Source organism: Bombina bombina, chromosome 9, assembly GCF_027579735.1.
Source record: "Bombina bombina isolate aBomBom1 chromosome 9, aBomBom1.pri, whole genome shotgun sequence".
Lineage (NCBI taxonomy): Eukaryota > Metazoa > Chordata > Amphibia > Anura > Bombinatoridae > Bombina > Bombina bombina.
The window spans coordinates 66,189,918-66,211,433 of NC_069507.1; the positions used below are offsets into that span (position 1 = coordinate 66,189,918).

The window sequence follows — 21,516 nt, forward strand, 5'->3', positions numbered from 1 at the left end:
CAAATTTGCTAATAGAATAAGGAATAAATTGTTTTTATTGAATACTCTATCTAATACATGAGAGTTTACAATTCTGAGTGATTTGATACATAAATTATATATATATATATATATATATATATATATATATATATACTGTACATATAGTTTTATGCTGCAATTTTGCAGTTACAGTAAAATAAGATAATTGTGTTGCTCCTAGCACCTCTGATTATAGTAGAAACAGCTTCACATTTAAAGGGACACTGAACCCAATTTTTTTCTTTCGTGATTCAGATAGAGCATGCAATTTTAAGCACCTTTTTAATTTACTCCTATTATCAATTTTTCTTCGTTCTCTTGCTATCTTTATTTGAAAACGAAGGCATCTAAACTTTTTTTGGGGTTCAGAACTCTGGATAGTACTTTTTTATTGGTGGATGAATTTATCCACCAATCAGCAAGGACAACCCAGGTTGTTCACCAAAAATGGGCCGGCATCTAAACTTACATTCTTGCATTTCAAATAAAGATACCAAGAGAATGAAGAAAATTTGATAATAGGAGTAAATTAGAAAGTTTCTTAAAATTGCATGCTCTATCTGAATCCCAAAAGAAAAAATTGGGTTCAGTGACCCTTTAAACCTCTCACTATCTGACTCTTGGATTTTATAAATAAAATAAGCAGTATTAAAATAGCATCAGGTCACAAACTTATGTTGAATATTGGAACAATTTGAACTAAGAGATCATGCAAAGGCATTGGTAATGGCACGTCTCACACTCTCTTGCGGCTTAACGTAATCAGACTCTGCTTTCCAAATATGAAGTATATAAAACTGTTAGCTGGAATTAGATAAAAGATGAGTGATTTAATCATCACTTTCAATTCATTAGAAAAGAAAAAAAAAGAAAAAACAAAGAAGACGTCACTCAAAATAATGTGTAGCAGCAAGCAGTTGTTTTTTTGGCGCAGCCATGCTAAGCTTAGTCACAATGCACTGAAAGCGTAACGTATTCATGAAACTACCAGTGGAGTTGAAAAATACATTGAAGTAAACTTTTTTTTTTCAGCTAAAAGAGGATATTTTATATTCGATTTCAGCTTTGAAAAAAAAAATGTGACTGTCTTGAATAAACCAATGTTTTCTTGTCATAATTGCAGAGTGTGTCCCTCTCCACTAATAAAACAAAGGCAGTTGTCCATATCAGCCAGTGAGAATTAATAGGAAGTATCAAACTAATACTGAAGTATCAGTTACAACAGCTTTTTCTTAATATTTTTTTTCAGGCCAAAAACATTTTTTATATTTGTAAATTCTGCCCTTTTTATATGCATGATAGAACATTTTTGAGTGTACAGTGTCCCTTTAAAGGGACACTAAACATTTTTTGTGTGTGCTGCAATGTGTTAGATACATTACAGTACATGGTGCCATAGGGTCTAATCATAATTTTTGAAGCGCTTGGTAAATGTAAGTTTAAAATACAGCTATTTTATGTACATGTATGGCAGCTCCTCAGGTCATGCTTTTTTCTCTTTTATGAGTCAGTGGGTGGTACAGCCAATCAAATACTGTAGTGCATGTCCCTTTAAAAGTAAGCAGAATGCACTCCTACAATCCTTTTTGCCTAATCTAGTTTTGGTCTGATTGGCTGTTCAGCATCTGTACAACTCTATAATCTGATTGGCTGTAACACCTGATGACTCATACAAGAAAAATATACTAAAAGAATGTTTAAAGGGACAGTCTACACCAGAATATTTATTGTTTTAAAAGATAGATAATCCCTTTATTACCTATTCCCTAGTTTTGCACAACCAACACAGTTATAATAATATACTTTTTACATCTGTGATTATCTTGTATCTAAGCCTCTGCAAACTGCCCCCTTATTTCAGTTCTTTTGACAGACTTGCATTTTAGCCAATCAGTGTGGGCTCCTAGGAACTCCACATGCGTGAGCACAGTGTTATCTATATGAAACACATGAACTAACACCCTCTAGTGGTGCAAAACTGTCAAAGTGCCCTGAGCTAAGAGGCGGCCTTCAAGGCCTTCGAAATTAGCATATGAACCTCCTAGATTTAGCTTTCAACTAAGAATACCAGGTGAACAAAAAAAAAAATTGGTGATAGAAGTAAATTGGAAAATTGTTTAAAATTACATTCTCTATCTGAATCATGAAAGTTTATTTTGGACTAGACTGTCCCTTTAATGGCAACTCAACATACAGAATTCAGCTCATATAACAAACACTGTGGGCTTATAGAAGTCTAAGGATTTGGAGCTCACCACAACAGGAGCAGTCTAACGGGGTTAACATAATATTATTATCAATATTTTATACAATTTAACTTCTTGGTTACCCAGGAAAAAATTTAATCATATCTTGCATGTTCTTTGGCAGCCAAAAGGTTAAAATGGTAAAAAAAAGCAATAGCAGATTTTCTAGGAAATTAAAATTGATCACAATCTGATTACCTGGAATGATTGTATTCTTTTGATTTTCTTTTTATCTCTGAGTGTGTTTTACATTTTTATATACAGGTATATTTACTGGCCTTATGCACTTAATAAAAAGCTTATCTCAATATTGACAATATTATTAGTACAGGAGAGATGGTGAGAATACAAAATGCTATTGCATGATATGAAGCAAACAAATTTATTCTTAGATGCTGACATTTATAAAACTTTTTTTTTTTTAAGACAAAATTAAAAGATTACAATCATTGCCAGAAGTCAAATAATGATATTCAACAATAGAGTATGGCTTTATTTATGCTTATTATTTTTATTGCAAGCTGTTTTTTTAAGAGTGGTCCCAAAAAACATAACCCCTGGTAATTGGAACATCCTGTTGTTATAAAGGCATGTAATTGGTGCCTTATGATGCACTGCAATACACAAGTCAATGATCAAGGCAAGCATCTCCCCCTGCTGGCAGAAAAGGGACAGGCATCCCACTGCATTATAAATATAAATAGTCCCAAAAAAATGAATTGTTGGTCGATCCTCTGCATAAATGAGTCGATTAGCTCAAGACTTTGCAGCTTAAAATAACAAAAAAAAATTATAAATTTGATATGGAATTTTTTAATTAGTTGGTGTGCTTCAAATTAAGCTAGGGAAAATGTTAATCATAATCTCAATATGTGCTCCTGTGTCATGGCAGACCACTGGCTGGCAACAATAGGGTTAACAAGACATCTAATATAAATAAATCACTCTGACAAAAATAAATTAATAGAATGCAGGTTGGCTAGTGCTCTGGAAAGCATTGGCATTGAGGCTGTTTTTTTGGTCTGCAGTGACTCAAACTTGCAAAGTATGTCTTCCAGGCATGTGACCCTTCTTATGTGACACAGACTTGCTTTGTTCCTTTTAGACATGTTTGGAATGACTCAAGGATGACAGTTCATGCAGGTTCTCAATGTATCAGGAAAACCTCACCCAGTCCGACTTCAAACCATAGAAACCCAGGCAATGTTTTTAGTTTCCAGAGTAGATAAAGTCACAAAAAGTCCATTGGAAGCTCTTCTGAGAGCTTCATTTTTGCAGTGGAAGATGCCCAGCATTGTGGTACACAAGCATTGTTATAGGATGAGCCAGTCATTAAAAGTTAAAGAGAGTCTTTCCATCCAAGTTACCCCAGGCCACAAGTGGTTCTGCCCCTGAGGGTGGCTAGTATGCTTCATACACAGTGAACTGCACAGAAGACTCCTCCTCATACGTTTTTGTCTGGCTCACTCTGTTCTTGTCCCTGTGGGGCCCTTTCTTGAACGCCCTCCAGTGGAGCAGGTGCTGAGCTCACTGGGCTACTTCCAGTCGGAGGAAGGAGTTGTGCAGATTGCAGAACGGCTTCGGAGTGCTCCCTCGCCTTCATTCGAAGGGCCGCAACACTAGCTGTGCGATGACTCTGGCAGCTGTAAGGGGGGAGGAAGGAGAGGGCCAGGGGGTCTGACACACAGCAAGAGCACAGAGGACTACCTGCAAGAGAAGTAATTTCTTTTAATATCACTGTTGTACATACAGTTAGTTAAATGGACAGTCTACTTGAAAATCATTATTGCTTAAAAAGATAGATAATCCATTTATTAACCGTTCCCCTGTTTTGCATAACCAACACCTGTTATATTAATATACATTTTACCTTGAGGATTACCTGTATCTAATCCACTGCAGACTGACCCTTATCTCAGTGCTTTTTACAATCTTGCATTTTATCCAATCAGTGCTGTTTCCTGCATAACCATTATCATTTTCCATGGGAGTGAGCATAATGGTAGCTATATGGCACGCATGAACTAACACTGCATAGCTGTTGTGCAAGATTTAAAAATCACTGAGATAAAGTGTGGCCTGCTGGGGTTTAGAAACAGGCATAATTAGAGGTTATAAAGTATATTAACACAACAATGTTGATTATGCAAAGCTGGGGAATGGGTAGTAAAGGTGTTATCAAATGATATATTGCTTAAAGGGACAGTCTACTTGCTTCTTTGTTATTGTTTTTAAAAAAATGGATGTCACATTGCAATAAATAGATAAAATGCTCTAATTTATTAGAGAATGTTATTATTACCCAAAAGTTACTTGCTTACTATGTTTTTAACTCCCATAAAGAGGTTAAACACACAGTACCAGGTGCTCTAATGGTCTTAAGCAGGACAAGGCAGATGATTGATAACTACATGTCTATGCCTCTCCTGATTGGATTTTCTTGTACCTTTTCTATGGTCCTCCTAGAGGCTGAAGTGCGCACTCCAGTCGTATACACTAATGGAAGAATAAAATAGTCCAGTATGCTAGAGCGATTTATTTTAACACTAATGTGCCTGTGTCTTGCAAATGATGTATTCAACTACCACACAGAGATTAAACCAATAGATATAATTACTCTTTGGTACAACAACACATTGTACCTGGGCAAGACCTAGCAACTGATCGGCAGCTATAGCTACACGTGTTTGCTGCTAACTGGCTCAATGTGTTAAGGCTTTGTAAAAACACTTTAGCCGTGTGTCTAACCCCTTTGTTAACGTGCACCAAAAAATTAGAGCTCTTTATTTTTCAATTAATCAATTAATTTATAACTGAGTTGATGTTCCAGGAGTGGTGAATCAAATAAGCAGTGATATAAAAAAAAAAAAAAACGGGCAAATAAATGGGATCTAAAAGTTAATATTACAGAGTGCAAAATTATGCATTTAGGATACAAAAACCTAAATACCAATTACAGTCTCAATAGTAATAGTTTCAATAACTAAAGAGGAATGGTAGTAGGGAATTATTATTTCAGATGATTTAAAATTTTGTAGACAACACAGCAGTGCAGCCAGTAGAATAGTTGCATTATGAGAGGTATAAGCAGCAGAAATAGTAAGGTTCTTAAGCCACTTAACATAACACTAGTTAGACCTCATCTTGAATATTGTGTACAGTAATGGAGATTGTATCTACAGAAGGATATAAATAAACTAGAAACCATCCAAAGGAGGGATGATTAAATAGTACATGGTCTAAACCAGGGATCATCAATTGTGGCCCTCTAGAGGTTTTGGAACTACATTTCCCATGATGCAGTTCAGCTGGCTGAGCATCATGGGAAATGGATTTCCAAAACCTCTGGCGGTCCACAATTGATGAACCCTGGTCTAAACCATAAGAAAGACTCTGTGATCTAAATATGTGTATAGAGTAGAGAAGGGAAAGAGGTGGCATAATAGAAACCTTCAAATAACAAATACCTGTATATGAAAGGACTTAAAGTGACAGTCTAAACAAATTAACATACTCACGGGTTTTGTAAATATTATCCACAGGCAATCCTCTTGCATTGTGTCTTATTTGTAAGTTCATATAGTATTAAAAACATGTTTACACTTTTTGAGTCTTAAATAATATAATGGCCACCAAACCCCTCCTTCGTCCTATATCATCTCCATATCTTTTTTATTTATTTATTTATTTTGGTACGCTTGTGCTTGTCTTGGCGATGACATATGATGTGCGTCATCACACATGTGCAGTAAGCGATTTTAATCGTAACAGCAGGGGAGTACAATAACTGACGGCCCGGACCTTAAAAGTTGTTGTTTTTCTCTTATTTGAAGCGCGTGTTTGCTTGTGTTGGCGTTAGCCTTGAGTTTTTTTATTTTTGAAGAGCTGCAGCATATACTCTAGGTAGGTATTTTATCTTGAAACATATTATGCACCTTTAAAGTTTTTAAAAACCATAACAACAAATAAATATTCAGTTGAAATCGTATATATATCGCCCTCACCAAAACATGTTTTATCTAGTAAATCTGGGGGAGGCAAAAAAAATTGCACTTGATTACTTATGAGTCGATCAACAATACAACTGATTAAGACACAGAAATTATTACGTCACGTTTAGGAGGAGTTTGGTGGACATTTTATTATTCAAGACCCCACTGAAAAGCTGTACAGGGAGTGCAGAATTATTAGGCAAGTTGTATTTTTGAGGATTAATTTTATTATTGAACAACAACCATGTTCTCAATGAACCCAAAAAACTCATTAATGTCAAAGCTGAATAGTTTTGGAAGTAGTTTTTAGTTTGTTTTTAGTTATAGCTATTTTAGGGAGATATCTGTGTGTGCAGGTGACTATTACTGTGCATAATTATTAGGCAACTTAACAAAAAACAAATATATACCCATTTCAATTATTTATTTTTACCAGTGAAACCAATATAACATCTCAACATTCACAAATATACATTTCTGACATTCAAAAACAAAACAAAAACAAATCAGTGACCAATATAGACACCTTTCTTTGCAAGGACACTCAAAAGCCTGCCATCCATGGATTCTGTCAGTGTTTTGATCTGTTCACCATCAACATTGCGTGCAGCAGCAACCACAGCCTCCCAGACACTGTTCGGAGAGGAGTACTGTTTTCCCTCCTTGTAAATCTCACATTTGATGATGGACCACAGGTTCTCAATGGGGTTCAGATCAGGTGAACAAGGAGGCCATGTCATTAGATTTTCTTCTTTTATACCCTTTCTTGCCAGCCACGCTGTGGAGTACTTGGACGCGTGTGATGGAGCATTGTCCTGCATGAAAATCATGTTTTTCTTGAAGGATGCAGACTTCTTCCTGTACCACTGCTTGAAGAAGGTGTCTTCCAGAAACTGGCAGTAGGACTGGGAGTTGAGCTTGACTCCATCCTCAACCCGAAAAGGCCCCACAAGCTCATCTTTGATGATACCAGCCCAAACCAGTACTCCACCTCCACCTTGCTGGCGTCTGAGTCGGACTGGAGCTCTCTGCCCTTTACCAATCCAGCCACGGGCCCATCCATCTGGCCCATCAAGACTCACTCTCATTTCATCAGTCCATAAAACCTTAGAAAAATCAGTCTTGAGATATTTCTTGGCCCAGTCTTGACGTTTCAGCTTGTGTGTCTTGTTCAGTGGTGGTCGTCTTTCAGCCTTTCTTACCTTGGCCATGTCTCTGAGTATTGCACACCTTGTGCTTTTGGGCACTCCAGTGATGTTGCAGCTCTGAAATATGGCCAAACTGGTGGCAAGTGGCATCTTGGCAGCTGCACGCTTGACTTTTCTCAGTTCATGGGCAGTTATTTTGTGCCTTGGTTTTTCCACACGCTTCTTGCGACCCTGTTGACTATTTTGAATGAAACGCTTGATTGTTCGATGATCACACTTCAGAAGCTTTGCAATTTTAAGAGTGTTGCATCCCTCTGCAAGATATCTCACTATTTTTGACTTTTCTGAGCCTGTCAAGTCCTCCTTTTGACCCATTTTGTCAAAGGAAAGGAAGTTTCCTAATAATTATGCACACCTGATATAGGGTGTTGATGTCATTAGACCACACCCCTTCTCATTACAGAGATGCACATCACCTAATATGCTTAATTGGTAGTAGGCTTTCGAGCCTATACAGCTTGGAGTAAGACAACATGCATAAAGAGGATGATGTGGTCAAAATACTCATTTGCCTAATAATTCTGCACACAGTGTACAATTGTTTTTAATAATATATATAAACTTACAAATAAGACACAAATAAGACACAATGGTCCAGATTACGAGTTACCAGTTACGTGCGATCGATAAGGGGTTTATCGCTGCTGTTTGCGTACGTCGATTTTCCGCTCGTATTACAAGTTGAAAGTAAACGTGATCGCTTGAGCGCAATTGAAGTGAACACACAGAAACACATAAATACATATGTACACATATATAGACATATATATATATAAATGCATTGGAGTCCTTTGTAGTTAAGTAGATGCAAACATGTAAAAACATATTAATGCATTATTCATTTGTAGAAATATGTATTTATATATATTTATGAATAAATAGAACATATTCTGCTGTGTGAAGAACATTGGAATGTCAAATATTCATGATTTCATGTCGGGTTAGCGCACTTGAGAATATGCGATCAGGTTTGTGTTCAAGTTAGTTAGTTTTTTTCCACTTTGTTTGCTCCAATGACTTCTACGGGGGAATAGGTTATCTCTCGCTCTCTATATTCTAAGTTTGGCTTTTTACATGCAAAAATAACAACAACAAGGTCACAATCTTAAAGTGATGGTAAATTCAACACCTTTATATTTTAACATTTGATGTGAAGTTTAAAAAAGATATTAGTTTAATTGATGAAAACAATTAAATTTAAAACATACTTTAGTAACTTTTATATAACTGCTACCTTGCTACTGCACGCTCCAGCAGCACCGACACCAAGACACTTCGCCCCCCCCCCCCTGCCGTTTTCGCTGTTGACCAATTAAAATCCTGGCATTTTGGCATGTTTAATATAATAAAAAACTGGATCTTTTGCGCATGCGTTACCAACGTCATGTGCAAAAGATCTGTGGGGGGGGGGGGGTTACATTGAAGCATAGCACAATTTGGATTGAACAATGGTGAAAACGTCAGAGAAAAAAAAAAGTTTTAGTGTCGGAGCTGCCGGAGCGTGCAGTAGCAAGGTAGCAGTTATATAAAAGTTACTAAAGTATGTTTTAAATTTAATTTTTTTCATCAATTAAACTAATATTATTTTTAAATTACACATTGACTATCAAAATATAAAGTTGTTTAATTTACCATCACTTTAAGCTAGACAGAAAGGGCAGTGGATTCATGGAGTCCTATAGAGGTGGTAACCACAAGGATTGTAACAGAATGAAAAATTGCCTGGGACACATATAATGCTATCTTAAGAAATTAGTAACATTACAATGCACACGGTATATAGGTAGACTCCATGGGCCTTTTGGTTCTAATCTACTATCGAATTCTATTTTTCTATGTTAAAATATACTTTTAGAATGTGTTATCTGTTTAATCCTGTAAAATGCTACACAGTGACATATGGCCCTTATTGGTCACATCAAAGAACATAGGACAAACATATTTAGGAGGATTGTAAATCGTATGTACCTGTGCTGTTTTCAAACAACAACCAAACCTCAATTTCTTTAAATACATATACAATATTACTTTTTATGCAGATCTTTTGCAATGCTGTGCTTTTTCAGTTTTGAAATAAAAATGTATTTCTATATTGGAGGTTTTATCTTAGCTAATACATTTTCCAAAAGTACTTTACCTAATTGTTGAAGCACTTGAGTTGAAAGTAATGCAGAATAAATAGCTGTAAAAAGCTGACTAGAAAATATCACTTGAACATCTCTATTTTACCTCAAAATTTCCTCAATAGCACATCCCATTGTTAAGCAGCCAATCAGGATGCTAGTCCCAGGACTTGCAAGGGAGCGTGTATGTGACATGTGCAGGCACAGTCATGTTATTTCTCTTCTCAGATTAAGGAAGTTAACTGTGAAATCTCACAATATTTCAGTGAAATCTCATTTCAGCAAATCGTAACATCAGCAGTGATAAAGTTTTTTGGCTGTAGCGTATCATATCCGTCGCACATCGATAAATGCCGACAGCGTTCTTGTGAACTGCTGGTGCAATGCCATCCCCTGCAGATTTGTGGCCAATCAGCCTCTAGCAGGGGGTGTCATTCAACCCGATCGTATTCAATCGGGTTGATTTCTGTCAGACACCTCAAAGCAGGCGGACAGGTTATGGAGCAGCGGTCTTTAGACCGCTGCTTCATAACTTCTGTTTCTGACGAGCCTGAGGGCTCGCCGGAAACAAGGGGCATCAAGCTTCTTACGGAGCTTGATAAATTGACCCCTAAGTGTTTACACAGCACTTACTATTGTGAGCTGAAGGAATTCTGAGGTAAATTATCTCCCTTTTACGTAGAGATGTTCAAGAGTTATTTTCTTGTCAGCTTTTTACAGTTGTGCTGCATCACTTTCAAGTGATTTAGCATATGGGTATTATGTTCCTTTAACATGGATCATTTCATACTGGAATTTTCATATATTTTGCATGAAAAAAGAGGTCCATTGAAATAATTAAAATGCATGTTCTTTGTTTACTTTGTCACAGCTTAGTATATATACATTTCTTACTGACTGGACCCATTCAAACACCCATGATACACTCACTACCACAAGTTATATAGATAAGTAGGCTCAGCTGGGAAGTGACTAATTGGATATACATTGTACAGATACTAAAACCTTAATACATTAATCATTCTTTATGATGGTTTATTAGATTATATGAAGGTTTAAATGGAATATTTTTACTGGGCAAAATTGACATGTCTCTGTTTAGATTCAGCTGCATTAAGATTTTTGGCTACACAAACGAAGACTCATTTTGCCCCCCCCCATAACATAGAGATATATACATACATATACATGTCTAAATATGTACATGTATGTGTGTATATATATATATATATTATATATGTCTATATATGCATACATATGTATTTATGTATTCATATGTGTATATATGTATTTACAGACATATATACACATATAAACACATAAATTGTTTTCACTTTATATATAAACACATAAATTGTTTTCTCTATTGACTTCTATGGGGGAATAGGTTATTGTGCACGTGGTATTCTAAGATTGGCTTTTTTCGTGCATTAGGTTAGCGCCCGAGAGTTAACTTTTTAATTTCTACTTGTAATACTAGTGCAACTGGATGCGCGCAAAAAGTTTACTTCTAGTGCTCCACTCGTAATCTGGCCCATAATGGTTAATTTCTGCATGAGATAACGTACCAAAGTGGTGGCTCTACACAACATAGCAACTCAGTGGTGGCTCTGCATGATGAATCAAATAGTGCTGAAAATATATAAAGCACACAAACCTGGAGCCAGGATGACCTCTTTTCTTTATATATTATAGATTGTCAGTGTTCCTACAAATGCACATCAGCCCCAGTAACACCAATTAGGCTGTAAGCGGAGGAGACTCCCTCTGCTGTCACTGGCTCCACCATATTTAATGAAGGCTGAAAATGTTTTGCAGAGAGTGCAGGGTTTGTACAGTTAGGTATTTCAGCCAGATGCTTCCAGCTGTTCTGGATGACTTGCACTCTTTGCCGCCCTATGTTTAAGGGCAGTCCCTTCTCATTCTAGCCATTATGCCACCACATATTTCGCCTTCAGCCCTTGTTAGGCAGCAAAAAAAGTAAAAGTATACACATTTAAAAATGATGTCATGCACCAAATTTGTGCCCCCTTACTACACGGATGCCCTAAGACAGCTGCCTGGTTTGCCTCTATTGTAGCACTGGCCCTGCGTAGGAATTAGTAACACTGGAGTATCTAAATAAGCCAGTGGGGATCTTAGTGAATAGTACCCATTGAATCATAATATAAAGGACCCACAACACCATTTTGTGCCAGTTTTTGAATACACACTATTCTGAAAGTTACAAATACAGAGTGTGCTATGAGTAAAATGTCTTATTGGTCTGTGGGTTAGAATTATTTTTGCATACGTAATCTCTGCTGTAATTTATATATATTTCTCTTGTTAAGTGTATCCAGTCCATGGATCATCCATTACTTATGGGATATTAACTCCTCCCCAACAGGAAGTGCAAGAGGATTCACCCAGCAGAGCTGCTATATAGCTCCTCCCCTAACTGCCATTACCAGTCATTCTCTTGCACCCAACGAATAGATAGGATGTGTGAGAGGACTGTGGTGATTATACTTAGTTTCATACCTTCAATCAAAAGTTTGTTATTTTATAATAGCACCGGAGTGTGTTATTCCTTCTCTGGTAGAATTTGAAGAAGAATCTACCTGAGTTTTTCTATGATTTTAGCCGGAGTAGTTAAGATCATATTGCTGTTTCTCGGCCATCTGAGGAGAGGTAAACTTCAGATCAGGGGACAGCGGGCAGATTAATCTGCAAAGAGGTATGTAGCAGCTTATTATTTTCTGACAATGGAATTGATGAGAAAATTCTGCCATACCGATATAATGTAAACTCAGCCTTAAATGCAGTAGCAGCAACTGCTATCAGGCTGTCATGTATGTATATTTTACACTTCAGTATTCTGGGGAATGGCACTTCACTGGAATTATACTGTATGCATAAAACTTTAGCCTAATTTGCAGGGACTAGCAACAGGCTTTTTAATAACACTCAATTTATTAATGTTAAACGTTTTTTTGCTGGCATGTAAAATCGTTTAATTTTCTGAGGTACTGGGTGAAAAAATGTTTTGGGCACTATTTTTTTCCACTTGGCAGTCGTTTTATTTAATTTATGACAGTTTACTGATCTCTCTCACTGTTATGTGTGAGGGGGAGGGACCTTTTTTGGTGCTTTTGCTACGCATCAAAAAATTCAGTCAGAAGTTTATTGTCTTCCCTGCATGATCCGGTTCATCTCTACAGAACTCAGGGGTCTTCAAAACTTGTTTTGAGGGAGGTAATCACTCACAGCAGAGCTGTGAGATTGTAGTTGACTGTGATAAAAAAAAACGTTTATTTCTGAATTTTTTTTTTTTTTTCTGCTATCAGGGTTAGTTATCCTTTGCTAATGGGAGCAATCCTTTGCTAAAATTGTGTTTTTTACAAAGATTTGATGCTATAACTTTTCAGTTTATTAATTTTCAACTGTCATGACTTTTTCTGTGCTTCTTATAGGCACAGTACGTTTTCATATTATAGTAAATTACTTGAAAAGTATTTCCAAGTTGCTAGTTTATTTGCTAGTGTGTTAAACATGTCTGATTCAGAGGAAGATATCTGTGCTATATGTGCTAAAGCCAAAGTGGAGCCCAATAGAAATTTATGTACTAACTGTATTGATGCTACTTTAAATAAAAGTCAATCTGTACAAATTGAACATATTTCACCAAACAACGAGGGGAGAGTTATGCCGACTAACTCACCTCACGTGTCAGTACCTGCATCTCCCGCTCGGGAGGTGCGTGATATTGTAGCGCCGAATACATCTGGGCGGCCATTACAAATCACATTACAGGATATGGCTACTGTTATGACTGAAGTTTTGGCTAAATTACCAGAACTAAGAGGTAAGCGTGATCACTCTGGGGTGAGAACAGAGTGCGCTGATAATATTAGGGCCATGTCAGACACTGCGTCACAATTTGCAGAACATGAGGACGGAGAGCTTCATTCTGCGGGTGACGGTTCTGATCCAAACAAACTGGATTCAGATATTTCAAATTTTAAATTTAAGCTGGAAAACCTCCGTGTATAACTAGGGGAGGTGTTAGCGGCTCTGAATGATTGTAACACAGTTGCAATACCAGAGAAAATGTGTAGGTTGGATAAATATTTTGCGGTACCGGCGAGTACTGACGTTTTTCCTATACCTAAGAGACTTACTGAAATTGTTACTAAGGAGTGGGATAGACCCGGTGTGCCGTTCTCACCCCCTCCGATATTTAGAAAGATGTTTCCAATAGACGCCACCACACGGGACTTATGGCAAACGGTCCCTAAGGTGGAGGGAGCAGTTTCTACTTTAGCTAAGCGTACCACTATCCCGGTGGAGGATAGCTGTGCCTTTTCAGATCCAATGGATAAAAAGTTAGAGGGTTACCTTAAGAAAATGTTTGTTCAACAAGGTTTTATATTGCAACCTCTTGCATGCATTGCGCCTGTCACGGCTGCAGCAGCATTTTGGTTTGAGTCTCTGGAAGAGACACTTGAATCAGCTCCATTAGATGAGATTACACACAAGCTTAAAGCCCTTAAGTTAGCTAACTCATTTATTTCAGATGCCGTAGTACATTTAACTAAACTTACGGCTAAGAATTCTGGATTCGCCATTCAGGCACGCAGAGCACTGTGGCTAAAATCCTGGTCAGCTGACGTTACTTCTAAATCTAAATTGCTTAATATACCTTTCAAAGGGCAAACCTTATTCGGGCCCGGGTTGAAAGAAATTATCGCTGACATTACAGGAGGTAAAGGCCATGCCCTGCCTCAAGACAGAGCCAAACCTAAGACTAGACAGTCTAATTTTCGTTCCTTTCGTAATTTCAAAGCAGGAGCAGCATCAACTTCCTCTGCACCAAAACAGGAAGGAGCTGTTGCTCGCTACAGACAAGGCTGGAGACCTAACCAGTCCTGAAACAAGGGCAAGCAGGCCAGGAAACCTGCTGCTGCCCCTAAGACAGCATGAATCGAGGGCCCCCGATCCGGGAACGGATCTAGTGGGGGGCAGACTTTCTCTCTTCGCCCAGGCTTGGGCAAGAGATGTCCAGGATCCCTGGGCGTTAGAGATCATATCTCAGGGATACCTTCTAGACTTCAAATTCTCTCCCCCAAGAGGGAGATTTCATCTGTCAAGGTTGTCAACAAACCAAATAAAGAAAGAGGTGTTTCTACGCTGCGTACAAGATCTTTTATTAATGGGAGTGATCCATCCGGTTCCGCGGTCGGAACAAGGACAAGGGTTTTACTCAAATCTGTTTGTGGTTCCCAAAAAAGAGGGAACTTTCAGGCCAATCTTGGATTTAAAGATCCTAAACAAATTCCTAAGAGTTCCATCGTTCAAAATGGAAACTATTCGGACAATTTTACCCATGATCCAAAAGGGTCAGTACATGACCACAGTGGATTTAAAGGATGCTTACCTTCACATACCGATTCACAAAGATCATTACCGGTATCTAAGGTTTGCCTTTCTAGACAGGCATTACCAGTTTGTAGCTCTTCCATTCGGATTGGCTACGGCTCCGAGAATCTTCACAAAGGTTCTGTGTGCTCTTCTGGAGGTACTAAGACCGCGAGGAATTGCGGTAGCTCCGTACCTAGACGACATTCTGATACAAGCTTCAAGCTTTCAAACTGCCAAGTCTCATACAGAGTTAGTACTGGCATTTCTAAGGTCGCATGGATGGAAGGTGAACGAAAAGAAGAGTTCTCTCTTTCCACTCACAAGAGTTCTCTTCTTGGGGACTCTTATAGATTCTGTAGAAATGAAGATTTACCTGACAGAAGACAGGTTAACAAAGCTTCAAAATGCATGCCGTGTCCTTCATTCCATTCAACACCCGTCAGTAGCTCAATGCATGGAGGTGATCGGCTTAATGGTAGCAGCAATGGACATAGTACCCTTTGCACGTCTACATCTCAGACCGCTGCAATTGTGCATGCTAAGTCAGTGGAATGGGGATTACTCAGACTTGTCCCCTACTCTGAATCTGGATCAAGAGACCAGAAATTCTCTTCTATGGTGGCTTTCTCGGCCACATCTGTCCAGGGGGATGCCATTCAGCAGGCCGGACTGGACAATTGTAACAACAGATGCCAGCCTACTAGGTTGGGGCGCTGTCTGGAATTCTCTGAAGGCTCAGGGGCAATGGAATCAGGAGGAGAGTCTCCTACCAATAAACATTCTGGAATTGAGAGCAGTTCTCAATGCCCTTCTGGCTTGGCCCCAGTTAACAACTCGGGGGTTCATCAGGTTTCAGTCGGACAACATCACGACTGTAGCTTACATCAACCATCAGGGAGGGACAAGAAGCTCCCTAGCAATGATGGAAGTATCAAAGATAATTCGCTGGGCAGAGTCTCACTCTTGCCACCTGTCAGCAGTCCACATCCCGGGAGTGGAGAACTGGGAGGCGGATTTCTTAAGTCGTCAGACTTTTCATCCGGGGGAGTGGGAACTTCATCCGGAGGTCTTTGCCCAAATACTTCGACGTTGGGGCAAACCAGAGATAGATCTCATGGCGTCTCGACAGAACGCCAAGCTTCCTCGTTACGGGTCCAGATCCAGGGATCCGGGAGCGGTTCTGATAGATGCTTTGACAGCACCTTGGACCTTCGGGATGGCTTATGTGTTTCCACCCTTCCCGATGCTTCCTCGATTGATTGCCAGAATTAAACAGGAGAGAGCATCAGTGATTCTAATAACGCCTGCATGGCCACGCAGGACTTGGTATGCAGATCTAGTGGACATGTCATCCTGTCCACCTTGGTCGCTACCTCTGAAACAGGACCTTCTGATCCAGGGTCCCTTCAAACATCAAAATCTAATTTCTCTGAAGCTGACTGCTTGGAAATTGAACGCTTGATTTTATCAAAACGTGGTTTTTCTGAGTCAGTTATTGATACCTTAATACAGGCTAGGAAGCCTGTTACCAGAAAGATTTACCATAAGATATGGCGCAAATACTTATATTGGTGCGAATCCAAGAGTTACTCATGGAGTAAGGTTAGGATTCCGAGGATATTGTCTTTTCTACAAGAAGGTTTAGAAAAGGGTTTATCCGCTAGTTCCTTAAAGGGACAGATTTCAGCTCTGTCCATTCTTTTACACAAACGTCTGTCAGAAGTTCCGGACGTTCAAGCTTTTTGTCAGGCTTTAGCTAGGATCAAGCCTGTGTTTAAAACTGTTGCTCCACCATGGAGTTTGAACTTAGTTCTTAATGTTTTACAGGGGGTTCCGTTTGAACCCCTTCATTCCATTGATAACAAGTTGTTATCTTGGAAAGTTCTGTTTTTAATGGCGATTTCCTCGGCTCGAAGAGTCTCTGAGTTATCTGCCTTACATTGTGATTCTCCTTATCTGATTTTTCATTCAGACAAGGTAGTTCTGCGTACTAAACCTGGGTTCCTACCTAAGGTGGTCACTAACAGGAATATCAATCAAGAGATTGTGGTTACATCTTTGTGTCCTAATCCTTCTTCGAAAAAGGAACGTCTGCTACACAATCTAGATGTAGTCCGTGCCCTGAAATTTTATCTACAGGCAACTAAGGATTTTCGACAAACGTCTTCCCTGTTTGTCGTTTATTCTGGTCAGAGGAGAGGTCAAAAAGCTTCGGCTACCTCTCTCTCCTTTTGGCTTCGTAGCATAATACGGTTAGCCTATGAGACTGCTGGACAGCAGCCTCCTGAAAGAATTACAGCACATTCTACTAGAGCTGTGGCTTCCACTTGGGCCTTTAAGAATGAGGCTTCTGTTGAACAGATTTGCAAGGCTGCAACTTGGTCTTCTCTTCATACTTTTTCCAAATTTTACAAATTTGACACTTTTGCTTCTTCGGAGGCTGTTTTTGGGAGAAAGGTTCTTCAGGCAGTGGTTCCTTCCGTGTAAAGAGCCTGCCTGTCCCTCCCGTCATCCGTGTACTTTAGCTTTGGTATTGGTATCCCATAAGTAATGGATGATCCGTGGACTGGATACACTTAACAAGAGAAAACATAATTTATGCTTACCTGATAAATTTATTTCTCTTGTAGTGTATCCAGTCCACGGCCCGCCCTGTCACTTTAAGGCAGGTAATTTTTCCATTAAACTACAGTCACCACTGTACCCTATGGTTTTCCTTTCTCTGCATGTTTTCGGTCGAATGACTGGTAATGGCAGTTAGGGGAGGAGCTATATAGCAGCTCTGCTGGGTGAATCCTCTTGCACTTCCTGTTGGGGAGGAGTTAATATCCCATAAGTAATGGATGATCCGTGGACTGGATACACTACAAGAGAAATACATTTATCAGGTAAGCATAAATTATGTTATATATATATATATATATATATATATATATATATATATATATATATATATATATATATATATATATATATATATGGAGAGAGGCACACACAATGTTCTTAAATGCACAATACCTCACTCTTTTAGTTTTTTTTTTTGTGTATGAAATAGCTGTTTATTAATTAAATCCACAACCCAATCAAATGGGCTGGTCTTGCAGGGAGACAATATAGTTTATGATAAAGACAAAGTAAGGCACAAAGTTGTGACTCCTATCTCCCTTACTAATCAATCTTTCCCTAAGATTTATAGAAAAGTGAATGCAAAATAAAGAAGTGTAAGTAAAGGCTCAGAAGTCAAGGGAGACAAAAATATCTAAAACCTTCTTATAAGTAAATAAAATAGATAGATGTTTATTAGAACCTTCAGATATTAGCCATTCAGCATTAAAATTCAAACATAATAAAATAAGGGACGTCTCCCTGAATAATCTAATTTAGTATCTATCGATATACTAAGTTATGCTAAATGAATAAGTACAGAAAAAAATATTATTATATAAAATAGCGCTATGTAGATAAATAGTATCAATATAAAATAACAATATCAGTGTGTTCCACCTTACGAATACATTAAGGAATATATAGTTCAATGGAAATGCATTACAGATACGTGACAAATGTAGAATGATCTTTTAGGTAAATGTGATGTGCAAGGTGAAATAACGGGTGGTGTAGGTTCTCTCGCTTGCGCCGAAACATGCGCCGTATATCGGATCGCGCCCATGATCATAGGAGAGCTAGAAATCCATAGGTATCAACATTAATTCATATTAAAGTTCAAAGTTATCTAGTTTACAGTTATAATAAATACATTTACTTAAAAAGCTCTAACCATCCAGTAGTCAGCTAGTCACCAAGCCTATAGCCATAATAAATAATGGCCCCAACAGATTAAGTATGAGAATGCAGGAAATTCATAACCCTAAGCAGGATACATATATAGATTAATGAAAGTATCCTAAGATATAAGTCAAAGTAACTCTTCTTACAATATATAGATATAAGTATTCAGCATATTATTAACTACACCGTAAAATAACACCTTTTAAAATATTTATATTTTCATTTTAGCTATCTTTAAAGCAATTTTCCACAACCATTCAGGTTAATTTTAAAAAACCCTTTCTATTTGGATATTTTTAAAATACCCTTATTATTTGGTTCTATTTTTTAATTTCTATAAGGAATAGGATATATGATTATCTTTTGCCAACTAATATGTGTACATCATCTAAATGTTTATAAGCTTGAAATTATATAGTACACTGAACGCTTTAAAAAAGTTCCACCTTAATACACCTTACAAAGGAATCTACATAAGGAAATCGCTTCAGAAAAATACCACCTTAAAATACCTGATCTAAAATATTCATCTCAATTAACCAATAAGATGAAGAGGAGGAATATTTAAATGTCCACTAACAGCTCGGAAGAATACGTCTTGATAAGGAGTAATGCAACAAGTTTGTATCTTGACATATTAAGGCCTAGATTTAGAGTTCGGCGGTAGCCGTCAAAACCAGCGTTAGAGGCTCCTAACGCTGGTTTTGGCCGCCCGCTGGTATTTGGAGTCAGTGATTAAAGGGTCTAACGCTCACTTTACAGCCGCGACTTTTCCATACCGCAGATCCCCCTACGCCATTTGCGTAGCCTATCTTTTCAATGGGATCTTTCTAACGCTGGTATTTAGAGTCGTTTCTGCAGTGAGCGTTAGAGCTCTAACGACAAGATTCCAGCCGCCTGAAAAAAGCAGGAGTTAAGAGCTTTCTGGCTAACGCCGGTTCATAAAGCTCTTAACTACTGTACCCTAAACTACACTAACACCCATAAACTACCTATGTACCCCTAAACCGAGGTCCCCCCACATCGCCGCCACTCGATTAAAATTTTTAACCCCTAATCTGCCGACCGCCACCTACGTTATACTTATGTACCCCTAATCTGCTGCCCCTAACCCCGCCGACCCCTATATTATATTTATTAACCCCTAACTTGCCCCCCACAACGTCGCCGCAAGCTACTTAAAATAATTAACCCCTAATCTTCCGACCGCAAATCGCCGCCACCTACGTTATCTCTATGTACCCCTAATCTTCTGCCCCTAACATCGCCGACCCCTATGTTATATTTATTAACCCCTAATCTGCCCCCCACAACGTCGCAGACACCTACCTACACTTATTAACCCCTAATCTGCCGAGCGGACCTGAGCGCTACTATAATAAAGTTATTAACCCCTAATCCGCCTCACTAACCCTATCATAAATAGTATTAACCCCTAATCTGCCCTCCCTAACATCGCCGACACCTACCTTCAATTATTAACCCCTAATCTGCCGACCGGAGCTCACCGCTATTCTAATAAATGTATTAACCCCTAAAGCTAAGTCTAACCCTAACACTAACACCCCCCTAAGTTAAATATAATTTTTATCTAACGAAATAAATTAACTCTTATTAAATAAATGATTCCTATTTAAAGCTAAATACTTACCTGTAAAATAAACCCTAATATAGCTACAATATAAATTATAATTATATTATAGCTATTTTAGGATTAATATTTATTTTACAGGTAACTTTGTATTTATTTTAACCAGGTACAATAGCTATTAAATAGTTAAGAACTATTTAATAGTTACCTAGTTAAAATAATTACAAATTTACCTGTAAAATAAATCCTAACCTAAGATATAATTAAACCTAACACTACCCTATCAATAAAATAATTAAATAAACTACCTACAATTACCTACAATTAACCTAACACTACACTATCAATAAATTAATTAAACACAATTGCTACAAATAAATACAATTAAATAAACTATCTAAAGTACAAAAAATAAAAAAGAACTAAGTTACAGAAAATAAAAAAATATTTACAAACATAAGAAAAATATTACAACAATTTTAAACTAATTACACCTACTCTAAGCCCCCTAATAAAATAACAAAGACCCCCAAAATAAAAAATTCCCTACCCTATTCTAAAATACAAAAATTACAAGCTCTTTTACCTTACCAGCCCTGAACAGGGCCCTTTGCGGGGCATGCCCCAAGAATTTCAGCTCTTTTGCCTGTAAAAAAAAAAATACAATACCCCCCCCAACATTACAACCCACCACCCACATACCCCTAATCTAACCCAAACCCCCTTAAATAAACCTAACACTAATCCCCTGAAGATCTTCCTACCTTGTCTTCACCATCCAGGTATCACCGATCCGTCCTGGCTCCAAGATCTTCATCCAACCCAAGCGGGGGTTGGCGATCCATAATCCGGTGCTCCAAAGTCTTCCTCCTATCCGGCAAGAAGAGGACATCCGGACCGGCAAACATCTTCTCCAAGCGGCATCTTCTATGTTCTTCCATCCGATAACGACCGGCTCCATCTTGAAGACCTCCAGCGCGGATCCATCCTCTTCTTCCGACGACTAGACGACGAATGACGGTTCCTTTAAGGGACGTCATCCAAGATGGCGTCCCTCGAATTCCGATTGGCTGATAGGATTCTATCAGCCAATCGGAATTAAGGTAGGAATTTTCTGATTGGCTGATGGAATCAGCCAATCAG

At 38.2% G+C, this 21,516-nt stretch overlaps 1 protein-coding gene across 1 annotated transcript in view; it reads right to left on the bottom strand.

Moving 5' to 3' along the window:
- Nucleotides 1–3,642: 3,642 nt before the first annotated feature.
- DRGX (dorsal root ganglia homeobox) overlaps nucleotides 3,643–21,516 on the bottom strand; it is a 67,721-nt gene continuing 49,847 nt past the window's right edge. The window contains exon 6 of the mRNA XM_053692896.1: nucleotides 3,643–3,974. Within this exon, the coding sequence (XP_053548871.1) occupies nucleotides 3,712–3,974 (263 nt within the window). The 3' untranslated portion in view covers nucleotides 3,643–3,711. The remainder of the gene's footprint in view (nucleotides 3,975–21,516) is intronic.